The sequence below is a fragment of the Lynx rufus genome, unplaced genomic scaffold (genome assembly GCF_022079265.1).
Source record: "Lynx rufus isolate CCGP_SWC_20201006 ecotype Redwood Valley unplaced genomic scaffold, mLynRuf1.p SCAF_2, whole genome shotgun sequence".
Lineage (NCBI taxonomy): Eukaryota > Metazoa > Chordata > Mammalia > Carnivora > Felidae > Lynx > Lynx rufus.
Genome location: NW_025814834.1, coordinates 70,671,373 through 70,685,643, shown reverse-complemented (window position 1 = coordinate 70,685,643; position 14,271 = coordinate 70,671,373). Strand labels below are relative to the sequence as shown.

General features: G+C 34.6%; 1 protein-coding gene across 3 annotated transcripts in view; it reads left to right on the top strand.

Moving 5' to 3' along the window:
* Positions 1-14,271, top strand: part of SLC4A10 (solute carrier family 4 member 10) — a 208,353-nt gene that overhangs the window by 156,749 nt on the left and 37,333 nt on the right. For all 3 annotated transcript variants that reach the window (XM_047083717.1, XM_047083716.1, XM_047083719.1), the window contains 3 exons: positions 5,869-5,974; positions 11,913-12,074; positions 13,788-13,901. In XM_047083717.1, coding sequence (XP_046939673.1) covers positions 5,869-5,974; positions 11,913-12,074; positions 13,788-13,901 — 382 coding nt within the window. The remainder of the gene's footprint in view (positions 1-5,868; positions 5,975-11,912; positions 12,075-13,787; positions 13,902-14,271) is intronic.

Here is a 14,271-nt window from a genome sequence, read left to right as displayed (position 1 = left end):
GTCTTTTGCCCATTTTTAATCAGGTTATTTTATTGCAATTGAGTTATAGGAACTCTTTATATATTTTGGATATTAACACCTCATCAAATACAGTTTGTAAACATTTTCTCCCATTCCATAGTTTGTTCTTTCTGTTGTTTCCTTTGATATGTAGAAGCTTTTTAGGTTGATATAGTCCACTGAATATTTTTGGTTTTGTTGCCTGTGATTTTGGTGTTACATTCAAGAAATCATTGCTAATGCCAAAGTCATAAAGCTTTCCCCCTGTTTTCTTCTAGAAATTTTATAGTCTCAGGTCTTATTTTTAAGTCTTTCTCTATTTTGAATTGGTTTTTAAAAAAAAAATTTTTTTTCAACGTTTATTTATTTTTGGGACAGAGAGAGACAGAGCATGAACGGGGGAGGGGCAGAGAGAGAGGGAGACACAGAATCGGAAACAGGCTCCAGGCTCTGAGCCATCAGCCCAGAGCCCGACGCGGGGCTCGAACTCACGGACCGCAAGATCGTGACCTGGCTGAAGTCGGATGCTTAACCGACTGCGCCACCCAGGCGCCCCTGAATTGGTTTTTATATACAGTGTATGATAAAGGTCCAGTTTCATTCTTTTGTATGTGGATATCCAGTTTTCCCAGCACCATTTTTTGAAGAGACTATCCTTTCCCCATTTGTAGTTTTGCCATCCTTACTGAAGATCTTTTGCTTGCATAAATGAGGATTTATTTCTAGGGTCTCTATTCAGTTCTGTTGGTCTATATATCTGTCTTCATGCCAGTATCATACTGTTTGATTATTCTAGCTTTGTAATGTGTTTTGAAATGAAGAAGTGTAAGACTTCCAACTTTATTCTTTTTTTCTCAAGATTGTTTTACCTGTTCAGGGTCTTTTGTGGTTCCATATGAATTTTAGGATTATATTTTTATATTTCTTTAAAAAATGCCATTAGTATTTTGATAGGGATTTTATTGAATTTGTAGATCACTGGGTAGGTAATATGGACATCTGAACAACATTAAGTCTTCTGATCTATGAATACATGGATACATTTTTATGATTAGATAGACATGATTTCATTCATGTCTTTAATTTCTTTCAGCAGTGTTTTGTAGTTTTAAGTGCAGATCTTTCATGCTTTTAGTTACATGTTTTCCTAAGTATTTTATTCTTTTTGAAGCTGTTGTAAATACAATTGTTTTCTTCATTTTCTTTATGGATTGTTAGTTTATAGAAACTCAACTGAATTTTTTATGTTGATTTTTTATCCTGCAATATTGCTTAATTCATTTATTACTTCTTTGACGAGTGTTTTTATCATGAAAAGATGTTGAGTTTGTCAAGTGCCTTTTATGCATTTAATAAGATGATCATATGATTTTTATATTTTATTCTATTAATGTGGTATATCATACTGATGAATGTCTCTATGTTGAACCACCCTTGCAATCCAAGGATAAATTTCACTTGCTCATGATGTATGATCCTTTTAATGTACTGTTGAATTTGGTTTGCTGGTATTTTATTGGGGATTTTTGCTTAAATATACATCAGAGATATGGCCTTACAGTTTTCTTGTCTTATAGAATGTTTTCCTGGCATTGGTGTCAGGGTAATGCTGACCTCATAAAATGAACTTAGAAGCGCTCCTTCTTTGCCAGCTTTGTGAAAGAGTTTGAAAAGGATTAACATCACTTCTTCTCTAAATGTTTGGTAGAATTCACCAGTGAAGCCATCTGGTCATGGGCTTTTCTTTGTTGGGAGATTTTTTATTACTGAATCAGTCTCCTTACGAGTTATAGGTCTGTCCACAATTTCTATTTCTTCATGATTCTGTTTTGGTAGATTGCCTGTTTCTAGGAATTTGTCCATTTCTTCTAGGTTATCCAATTTGTTGATATATAATTGCTCATAGTAATCTCTTAATAGCTTTTAATTTCAGAGCCATCAGTTTTAATGCCTCCTCCTTCATTTCCAGTCTTGAGTCTTCTCTATTTTTTGCCTTAGTCTAGTTAAAAATTTGTCACTTTCATTGATCTTTTCATAACACAAACTCTGTTTCATTGATCTTTTCTATTTTTCTAATCCCTTTCATTTATTTCTGCTCTGATTTTTATTATTTCCTTTCCTCTGCTAACTTTAGGCTTAGTCTGTTCTTCTTTTTCTAGTTCCTTGTGATTTAAAGTTAGGTTGTTTGAGATTTGTCCTCATTTTTAATGTAGGCATTTACTGCTATAAACTTCCTTCTCAATACTGCTTTTGCTGTATACCATAAGTTTCATTATATTGTATTTTCATTTTCATTTGTATCAAGATATTTCCTAACTTTTCTTTTGATATCTTCTTTGATTCATTCATTGTTCAAGAGTATGTTGTTTCATTTCCATGTATTTGAATTTTCTGGTTTTCTTTCTCTTACTGTTTTCTGGTTTTATTACATTGTGGTTGGAAAATATATTTAGTATGATTTCAGTCTTTTTAAATTTGTTAGGCGTAGCTTTGTGACATAACATGTGATCTGTTCTGGAGCATATTTTGTATGTACTTGAGAAAACTGTATTCTGCTGCTGTTGGCTGAAATATTCTATATACGCTGTTAGGTTCATTTGGTCTATAGTGTTGTTTAAGTCTTCTGTTTCCTTATTTCTCTTCTGTCAGGATGCTATGCATTGTTTAAAGTGAGGTGTTGAGAACTTAAGAAAAAAAACAAATGAGCAAAGGGGAAACGAGAGAGAGAGAGAGAGAGAGAGAAACCAAGAAGCAGATTCTTAACTATAGAGAACACACTAATGGTTACCAGAGGGTAGGTGGATGGGAGGATGGGTAAAATAGGTGATTTTTTAGTCTTTTGTTCTTTAACTTTTAGATCAGGATTAAAAGTGATTTGGGGGGCACATGGGTGGCTCAGTCAGTTGGGTGTTGGACTTAGGCTCAGGTCATGATCTCATGGCTCGTGGGTTCAAGACTTGTGTCAGGCTCCTCACTTAATGTGGAGCCTGCTTGGGATTCTCTCTCCTTCTCCCTCTCCTTGCACCCCTCCTCCTCTCTCTCTCACTGCCTCTCTCGAAATAAATAAAGTTTAAAAGCGATTTTTGACACCCCTCCATTACAGTAATCTTTTGTGTCTGTATACTTTCATATACTTTTGTGTTGCTTTTCAGGGTCTGTTTGCTTCACACTGAAGAATTTCCTTTACCATTTTTGCAAAGTAGGTCTAGTGGTGATGAACTCCCTCAACTTTCCCCCACCCCACTCCCCTGCCCCCAGTTCTGGAACATTTTTATCTCTCCTTCATTTTTGAAGAACAGTTTTGCCAGACATAGCATTCTTGGTTGATAGATTCCCTTTCAGCACTTTGACTATATCATCCTACTCCCTTCTACAAAGTTCTTGCTGAAAAATCCACTGAAAGTCTTATGGAGGTTCTCTTACACGTGAATTGCTTTTCTCTTGCTGCTTTCTGAATTCTATCTCTTTGACTTTTGACAGTTTAATTATAATGTGTCTCAGTGTGGATTTCTTTGAATTCACTGTGATTGAAGTTCTATGGGCTTCTTAAATCTGGATGTCAGTTTCCCTTCAGATTTGGAAAGCTTTCTTTAAGTAAGCTTTTTGTTCCTTATTCTCTTTCTTTTTCTTCTGGGACTTCCATAATGTATATATTGGTCTGCTTAATAGTATTTCATATAATTCTTAGGCTTTCTTCATTTTGTTTTTCATTCTGTTTTTTCTGACTAGAAATTTCAAATGGCTTATCTTTGAGTTCACTAAGTCTTCTGCTGGATTGAGCTTAATGTTGAATTGCTCTAGATAATTTTTCAGTCTAGTCATCATATTTTTTAGCTCCAAAATTTCTGTTTGGTTCTTTTTAGTATTTTCTGTCTCTTTGCAGATATTCTCATTTTGTTTGTTCATTGTTTTCTTGAGTTCATGGAGAGTCCTTATCATGGTTATTTTAATTCTATGACAGGTAATTCGTATTCCTTTATTTCTTTAAGATGAGTTTTTACAGATTCATTTTTTCTTTTCTTTAGGCCTATTTCATGTGTCTCATTACTTTGTGATGGGATTGGCACATTTGAAATAACAGCCATATCTCCTACTCCTTATGGACTGGCTTTGTACAGCAGAAGACCTTACTAATCAGCTTGACTAAAGATTCTGGGAAACTCTAACCTTTTTTTGTTGGGGGGGAAATATAACTTTTCTGGAGAAGGGAAGTATTAGTGTATAGTTGTAGAGGGAGGATATCTGGAATCAAGTGTATAGTCAGACTCTCAATTAGTTTCAACATCTTCAGCTTTACCTTTTACTGTACTTCTTTGCTTAGTATGAGCCCTTCTCTTAGTCCAGACTTTCTTTGGGATTCTCCTGAGCAAGACTTTATTGCTCAGTTGGAAACCAAGATTTAGAGTGTTTGAGTGGTCTTCCCATGGCCATGCAGCCAGCAAAGAATAGAGGTTTATGTACAGCCAGCCTGTGCCTGGGACTTAGTAACCTATAGTTTTAAATAAATTGCGTTAATGTATGTCTACTACTGCATCTCAGGCTCCTTTGTTTCCCTTTTGCTATAGCTCTCCCTCTGCTACCATGGGGGTCACTGCAGCTGCCCATAGTAGCCAATGCTTCTATATCCCAGTCCCTTAAAACCTTTGTCACCAATTTTCTCACTGGAACACTTTACCCTCTTAGAGGTCCAACCCCAAGTGAGCCCAGCCGAGGAATCTTCTAATCTTCCTTAGTGAGAGCAGGAAGCATGCTTTTTGTGTGTCAAGTAGAGTCTCTTGCAATAATAAATAGACACCCGATATTCTTTGAAGAATAAGTGAACGAATAAGTGTCTGAAGTAGAAGACATAAGAGAGACTATTGTCTAATTAGGCAGAGGGATTTACCAAGTAGAAACTATAAGATATTTTTCTACAGAAATAACATTAGTAATGGTAGTCAGGTTCTATAGTTTGATTAATACCACTAATACAGCAGTCCAAATAACTTTTAAGTTATGCAATATATATATATGGGTTAATCTGGGAGTCCAACCACCATTTTTATAAAATGCTTCTGTAAGAAACTGTTTTCTGAAGGACAAATAGTCAGCTTGTGAATTAATTTTTGGAAACAAACAATTTGTAAATTGAAACTGACATTTGAGACCATTAATCTGTTGGTAATTTTTGCTTGTGTCTTCTTCTGATTTATTTATAAACTTATAAAGAATCGTGAAGTCAAAAACTGTTTTCTATTACATAATAACAGTACTATGCCCAAATCTTGCATTTTCTGTCTTCTCTTATCCCTACCTGGCATTCATTATGTTACCTTCTATATAGTAGGTATTAAAAAAGCTTTCATGTACTGATTGATTTTTTTGATACCTAGAGTACTTGCTTCAGCCTAATTAGTAAAACTATAAATGACTTTTAGAATATAAATTAACTACAACTTTAATTGATATGGTTATATAATATTAATAAAAATAAGTAATTTATAATTTGGATATAATAATTTGGATATTTATCATTTTTACCACATGACTTACAATTTAGGGGCAAATTGTCATGGTAAAGGCTAGGAGGCATCCTGGTTTCAAAGGCCCCCAGAAGCCTTGTGTTCTAACCAATACATTTAGGGATTTCCTGTCACTGGGACAGAGAGGAAATGACCTCTCTCATTTGAGGAAGTACTATAGAGTAGTCTAATGTAGATAACAATATATCTATCATGCTTTCTGTCTTGGAGTTTAGGATGACCTAACTACTTTTCTCTCAGATAGAGGAAAGTTATAACTGGAGAAGAAGAATCCATCACACATTTGTTTCAAGTACAGTGACAAAAGGTACTTAGTTCACAGAAGACACTTATTTTGCCTTTTCAGGTGTAACTGTGTAGAACCGCATAATCCTAGCAATGATACATTGAAGGAATGGAGGGAGTCCAATATTTCTGCTTCTGACATAATTTGGGAGAACCTAACTGTGTCGGTAAGTTAAACACTGAAAAATAAATCATATATTGGATCTTACTACTGTAAGGGCTTTTGTTGACATTTTGAATGAATTATTGCCACTAAGGTAAATTATTTTGAATGCATAACTATTATACAAGTAATAGTTTTGTGTTAATTTTAATTTCGTTTTTAGGTTTTCATTAGCAAACTGGGGTTTTCCTTCATTATTAAGTTTTACTAATAGTTAGTAGGCCTGAGTTACTCTAAGAGCAATCATGATATGGCCAGATTAACTGAAGGCACATTAAATAAGAGTGGTGTTGACCTAAATGAAACCATATGGCAGAAGTAAGTCGGCCTTCTGTGTAAAGAACCCAGAATGCTTTTATTTCACTCTGTAATCCTGGTCCAGCTGTTCAGAATATGCTGAGGGGGAGGGGATGTTTGTTAATATTTTAGTATAAATATTGAAATCTTAGGAAGAACAAAATCACTATTAACAAAATTCTGGCACGTTCCTCAGGAATGGCTTTCTTACTTACATTTTCTTCTTATCTCTCACTCAAGGAAAGGAATGGCAATGATTTTTTCCCTATCAGGGTTAAATCCTGTACTTAAAAGAAAGGAAAATTTTGTTTTTCCTCTGTTTTGTGATTCTGCCCCTCCCCCACCCCATAGCTGCATTTCTCATTTCTTCCTAATCTCTTATAATGTCTGTGCACCTCTTTTTCCATCTGTATTTGCATTCTTCTGTTCAATCTAATCATAACTGGAGAAATTGAGTGTTCTGCTTTTACTAAATGTTAAATAGAATCTGAATTATTCTAGTTACAAACATTACAATCCATAGCTCCTGCCACTTTACTAACCTGTATAAGCTCAAATTCCATTATAACCATCAGCATAATACTATATGAATACTAATTCATTGCATGAAACACCTATTTTAGCAAGTGAGCCCGTTAGTGGAACATAGAAATCTTTTTTTTTTTAAGTTCATTTATTTATTTTGAGAAAGAGAGGGAGAGAGAGTGTGTGTGCATGCACGCATACATGAGCAGGGGAAGGGCAGAGAGAGAGGAAGAGAGAATTCCAAGCAGGTTCTGTGCCGTGAGTGCTCTGTGTAGAGCCTGACTGGGAGCGGGGGTTGGGGGGGGGTGCTCAATCTCACAAACCATGAGATCATGACCTAAGCTGAAAGAAAGAGTCAGATGCTTAACTGACTGAGCCACCCAGGTGCTCCTAGAAATAATTTTTTTTGTTTTTCAAATATTGTAAAACTCTAAGTATGATACCTATAGGAACATTTGACCTATTGCCTAGTTCTGCAAATTTCCCCCATGAAATGTTTTCTTTCAGAATCAAAATCAAATTGCTTACTCAGTTTAAAATTCTATCTTGACCTATATTTTATGACCTATATTTATTTTATGACCTATATTTTTTCTTATACTAGTCATTTTCTCTAGAATAAACTTTCACTTATTCTTGTTTTTTTTCTGTTACAATTAACATTTAATTCTGTTCCATCTACTTGTCCCTAGAAAAATAACATTACCAAACTGTTTCCTTTCGGAGAGCCATTTAAATGGACCAATAAAAGAAATGTTGAACAAGAAAGAATGCTACAGTTACTTAGAATTTAGACATGGGATTGTGGTTGATCTAGTCAGCAGTGTATCTTCATTTATATTCCCTTTGGTAGACTATAAAGATATTACATCTAAAGCGTCCCTTATGTACTCATCTTGGTGTCCTCTTCAGTACAGACACCCAGTAATTTAATCTCTAGATTATTTAACATGATAATTTACTCTATGTGTAATATATATTCTCTTAATAATTTAATGTTAAATAATAATATTCATTCTATGTAATGGAAAATCCTTAATAACCTTCTAAGAGACTCATAGCACAATTGATCTGGCTGGCAATGAGTTAATTTTAGATATTAAAAGTTTTAGGGTCAAGCAGAGTACAGTAAAGAAATATTTTGCAATCAAAGCAAATCTTGCACTTTTTTTTTAAAGTTCTATACTAGGTTTTAACATTATGGCAGAAATTTTCATATTATTTTTCATTAGTTAAAAGCAGTTTTTGCAATGGGTAATTGCTAATCTTGACCAGAAATAGCCTTTATCACCAAAGGGAATGCTATATAATGAAAAAAATCTTGTAATTTTTAAGTCAATGAAAACCATTAAATTTTTTTGTCTTGATTATAATTGCTGGGTTTTTTTTCAGTGTAATCCCCAGCATCACCAAAAGCATTTTATTAATAAAACACTGTGCTAATGGCTATCATAACTGGTTTTTTTTTTTTTTAGAATTTTTTTTTTCAACGTTTATTTATTTTTGGGACAGAGAGAGACAGAGCATGAACGGGGGAGGAGCAGAGAGAGAGGGAGACACAGAATCGGAAACAGGCTCCAGGCTCTGAGCCATCAGCCCAGAGCCTGACGCGGGGCTCGAACTCACGGACCGCGAGATCGTGACCTGGCTGAAGTCGGACGCTTAACCGACTGCGCCACCCAGGCGCCCCTTATAAAAATAGTGATATAACATTTACTTTATACGTTATTCATTTGAAAAGTTTTTATTGAATTGTTACATATCTCATGAATTGTAATTTATGCCTTGCTAACTCTGCAAGGGTGAAGAATTTGAGCTTTCTTTGATTCTCCCAAACTGCTATATGCATAGTAAGTATTCAATAAACATTCAATGATTGTTTTTTAAATTTTTTTTTACAGTTATTTATTTTTGATAGAGATAGAGCACAAGTGGGGGAAGGGCAGAGAGAGAAGGAGACACAGAATCCAAAGCAGACTCCAGACTCCGAGCTGTCAGCACAGAGCCCGACGCAGGGCTCGCACTCACAAACCCTGAGATCATGACCTGAGCCGGAGTCGGACGCTTAACTGGCTGAGCCACCCAGGCGCCCCTCAATGATTGTTTTGAAAAGTAGTTCCATGTCACAAATTTACTACTTAATGCAAGTGTTTTATTTTGGTTCATTTTGTTTTTCAGCTTTATTGAGGTATGTTTGACAAATAAAAATTGTATCTATTTGAAATGTACAACATGATGTGTTCATATACGTATACATTGTGAAAGGATAACCACAATTAAGCTGGTTAACATACTTGTCTCCTGACATAGTTACCTTTTTTCTTTTCTTTTCTTTTCTTTTCTTTTCTTTTCTTTTCTTTTCTTTTCTTTTCTTTTCTTTTCCTTTTTCTTTTTTTTTTTTCTTTTCCTTTTTATTTCCCTTTGGTGAGAATTATTAAGGTCTACTGTCCTAGCAATTTTGAACTATATGATACAGTATTATTAATCATATTCACCATGTTATATATTAGATCTTCAGAATTTATTCATCCCACACAACTGAAGCTTTAGACCCTCTGACCAATATTTCCCTATTTTCCTTTCTTCATCCCCCATAGTCCTTGGTAATCACCACTCTACTCTTTGCTTCTATGAGGTTGACTTTTTAGATTCCATATATAAGCAAAGTCATAAAGTATTTGTCATTCCATGTCTGGCTTATTTCACTTAGCATAGTCTCTTTCAGGTTCATCCATGTTTTTTGCAAATGACAGGATTTCCTTCTTTTTTAAGGGTGAATGATATTCCACTGTATATTTATACCACATTTTCTTCATCCATTTATCCATCCACAGACATATAGGTTATTTTCATATCTTGGCTATCATGTATAATGTTTAACTCAGGTCTTTTATGGCAAGTTAGGATATGTAGGTTTCATATATATATATATATATATATATATATATGTATATATATATGTATATGATAATATACATATATATTAACAGTATCTCAAAATCAGTCATTCCTAGGCAAGGTTTAAAATATTCACGAGCAATTGACTAAAAATTGGCTAAGAATTGTCTCAGTGCTAGAATTACATATTTAGCTTGTATGTATATAAGGAGGAAGATGATAATGCCAACTTTAATTTCTTATTAATAAAATAAGTGGTTCATGTGTGTGTGTGTTTGTGTTTGGGGTGTAGTTAGTATAAACCAGAAAATTAATGTAGAATTTTGTAGGTCACGATTTTTATTTTTAAATAGCATACTGCCCTCTACAAAGGAAGAAAAAAACCCCACCCTTTTCAAATTTGCTTTGAATTAAAGTAACAAGGCAAGCTATTGGCAATTTATTATAGATTATATGAGCACTGAATGCTCCTTTAAATGGCATCTATGTTCTTAAGAGTTGAGAAGAAGACCCAGCCAAGTCCAAGGAATATTCAGAAGACTTTATATTGGCACAAAAGACTGAAGATGGCCACAAATCTATAGATGATGTGTTTGCAACTCATCTCCTAGCTCCTGTTTGTATTTAGCCATTCTGTGTAATCATGACTTTGCTTAATAATTGCTCTACCAGCATCTCTGGAGAGGAGCAAGAGAAGAGACTAAAAATGCAACGATTCACTTTTGGTACTTTGTGTATTTTTTAAGAGTTTTGACAGAAGGAAAATTAAAACCATAAGTAAGGCGGGGAGGGTGTGGTTTCTTTGGTCTTTTAATTATCCAAATTATTGTGCTCTGTATTAGCTTAATATGGATAATTAGAATTTCAACTTTAGCTAGCAAGGAAGATATTTGCAGCTAAATTAGAAAAGGGGACACAATTTTTTAAAAATAATTATAAGGTAAGCTAACAATATTTCTCAAGAATTCTAGCCTTAGGGGTAGCTGTCCCAAATAGATTTTATTGGCTGTCGGTTTGTTTTTGGAAAATGTGATTATCTGTGACCTATTCCAAAATCTTTTAAAGGTATTCATTTTCTGCTATACAAGGAGTCCAGACTCTGGACTGGGCAGAGTATGCTGCTGATCAGTCCTCAGTCCATATTTTTCTCTAAGATCTTTCTGTGCCCTGGTCCAATTCAATTTCTGTGTAGGTCCAGAATATCTCAAGTACCAATAAGGTCACTGGATCACGTAAAGCACTATTTTCTCTGTGTTGGAAAAAAAAATACTTCAGTAATAGGATCTTTAATATAAAATAAGATAAATCAAAATGAGTTTAAAATAATTTTTTATTTCAATTCAAATTATTAATTTTCAAAATGCTGTTTTTCTTGGAGAAAAGAAATTTTTTTGACTTTGCTGCCACCTCCTGGCTAAGGTAGTAATTAGAATGATCCTTCAGGGGCTTATAAAAATACATACCAGGAAAAAAACAATATTGGATCAAGGACAAGTCATAATAAATATGAACTTTGCCTTATTCACATAGTAAGTCTTTCTCTTTTGTTCTGTAACCTAATTTTGAGCTCCATCTTTGACTCCCAATTTTATTTTAAGTAGCAATATATCATAGTTTTCTTGTTGCCTTTCTCATTTTTCTTGGTAGCTTTTGGACTAGATAATTCTACAAAATCACTGTTCTTCTTCACTGTGCAATAATATTCCCACCACAGGCACCATGTTTGTCTCAAAGCTCTGCTACCCAGCAGCAGTGAGGCCATGGCAAATTACTTAATTTCTCTATGTCTCAGATTCCTCAGACATAAATAGAAATAATGACATCTCCCTATTTTATAGGGTGGATGTAGAAATCAATTAAGATCATATATTTAAATGGTTTGGCATGGTGTTCACCTTAGTTACCACTCATCAAGCCTGTCATACTTTCAATAAATCTAGTGTTAGGAACTTCGTGGAGATTAGGTTAAATATACATTGATTGGTAGTCAATTAGTTTTGTAGATTTAAATTTAATTTTTAAAAAGCAAAAAATGTTGTAAGCAGTTCGTGTTCAATTTTAACATAATCTAAGTCTCTAAAATTGCTCACTACCTATTCAAATAGAATTCATGAAGCTTACTCTGTTCAATCATTGAGATTGATCTTAAGATGTTAGTTTTCTGAAAGAAATGTGTCCTTTTTTCCCCTTATTTGCTCCATTTGTTTTACTTCCTCTGGCAGGAATGCAAATCGTTGCATGGAGAATATGTTGGACGAGCCTGTGGCCATGATCACCCATATGTCCCAGATGTTCTGTTTTGGTCAGTGATCCTGTTCTTTTCCACAGTTACTCTGTCAGCCACCCTGAAGCAGTTCAAGACCAGCCGCTATTTTCCAACCAAGGTACTTTGACTACAATTTTCCTGATCAACACGAAGTATGTTATAGTCATATGGGTTTTAAGACAAAAGAAATAGCAATTGCTGTCCTAAAAGGAGCCACTAAAAAGCTTTTTTTTTTTTTTTTTTTTTTTTTTTTAATGTGAAGGAGCTTGCTAGGTTAGGAGTCAGGTGCGATGAGAGAGGTGCTAGGATCCTTTGTGATTCAGGTGCTGGGACTGCATGTTCCCTCTGGGCTTTTATTCTAACTTCAGATCCCAAAGATAAGCTCCCACTTTCCCACTTACGCTTTTGGAAATCAAAAGCACACACTGCATTACTGATTGTCACTTTCTTGCCCAGTGAACAGTGGGAACTATTCCAGCCTGACAGATACCTCATAGGAGCCACTGTTACATTCTCTAATTGGGAAAGCCCCTGCAAGACTCATTGGAACACTATTCTCTTTTTCATTTTTAAAGTGTCAGTCCCTCCCCCTAACCCACCACGTTTGCATCTGCATATTTGGAGAGGAAAGTAAACAGAGAAACAGCTTAGTTCAATATTTAACACTGCAAAGTAACACCTATAATGTCTGACTCAGCCAAAAAGAAAAAAAAAAAGAAAAAAAAAGAAAAGAAACAAGAAAACAAGCTTTTTAGGGATGAGCTAAAGATTATGATCAAAATTCCACTCTAGGAAAATGTTTTAAGAACTGTTTCTTCCAGGTAAAACTTCTGTTTTTGTCACCTCTTCCTTCCCTAAGGTGGAAGATTAATTCCTTTCCCCTCCCCAGAGCTCAATTTAATTAATCCACGGTGGCTTTATAAATGAGAAATGGCTTGAGGCCTCTGGGTAGCTCAGTCGGTTAAGCAGCCAACTTCGACTGAGTTCATGATCTCCGTGTCTATGGTTCGAGCCCTGTGTCTGGCTGTATGCTGACAGCTCCTTGCCTGGAGCCTGCTTCAGATTCTGTGTCTCCTTTCTCTGCCCCTCACCATTCACGCCCTGTCCCTCTCTGTCTCTGAAAAATAAACTTCAAAAAAAAATTCTTTTAAATAAATGGAAAATGGCTTTAAAAACTGGTATACACTTATCTTGATGAGGACTGGGTAATGTGTGGAATTGTTGAATCACTGTATTGCACACCTGAAATGACTATAACACTGTATGTTAACTACACTGGAATTAATTTTTTTTTAAAAAGGAAAAGGAACTAGCTTATACAGAATAACTTTAAATTTTTTCCGCTCTGTTGTACACATTCCCTGCTTCCATACTTAACAACCCAGATAAACTAACTAAAATATTCTGCTTCTTCAATATAAATAGATTCTTTTATTGTGCTTTAGATTATCATATTAAAATGGTACCCTCGGGAGAAAGAATCCTAAAATTCAGCCTAATGCTGGCCATGCAATCTTATTCTGTGTATTAAATATTGATGCACTTAATAAACTTAGATTTTAAATAAATTCTGAAAACAGCACAATCACCATGTAGCTATTACAGAATGCCTGATTCTAGAAAGGTTGAGTGCATATCCATCTTAATGACAGAATACATAAATATATACTCAGGCTCTGACAGAGCTAATTGTAATATTATAATATGCATCAAATATAATATTGTGATATTATGTCATAAAGTGTTTATAAATTGTGATTCTGAATTGTGTTCTTGAGTATTCCTTACTATTTATAGTTCTTTAAGTGACAAGTGTTTTCATCATTTTTAGGTTCGATCCATAGTGAGTGACTTTGCTGTCTTTCTTACAATTCTGTGTATGGTTTTAATTGACTATGCCATTGGGATTCCATCTCCAAAACTACAAGTACCAAGTGTTTTCAAGGTGAAGTTATCATAGCATTTACTACCTATGTCTCCATCTCTGCATGTTCATTTAGATGATAGCTGTAACCCTAATACTTGAGATTTTCATGAAAATATAAGGAATAGAGGGTAATAGAGCATTCAGTAAAATGCCCACTGCATGAGTAAAAATTTTGGTTTAATATTAAAAAGAAAAAAAAAAACAGAAGTGTTATCTAGAGGCTAATTGAAAACTTTTTCTGTCAATTATTCTAGTAGGAATATCTATATGCAACACTCCTGAAAGATAAGGACACGTTTTGAAACTAAGGGAAAAATGCGTTATTTTGATGCAAAATTACACAGTGGATAGGCCTTGGGAAAGAGATAAGATTAGGTCTGGACTGGAA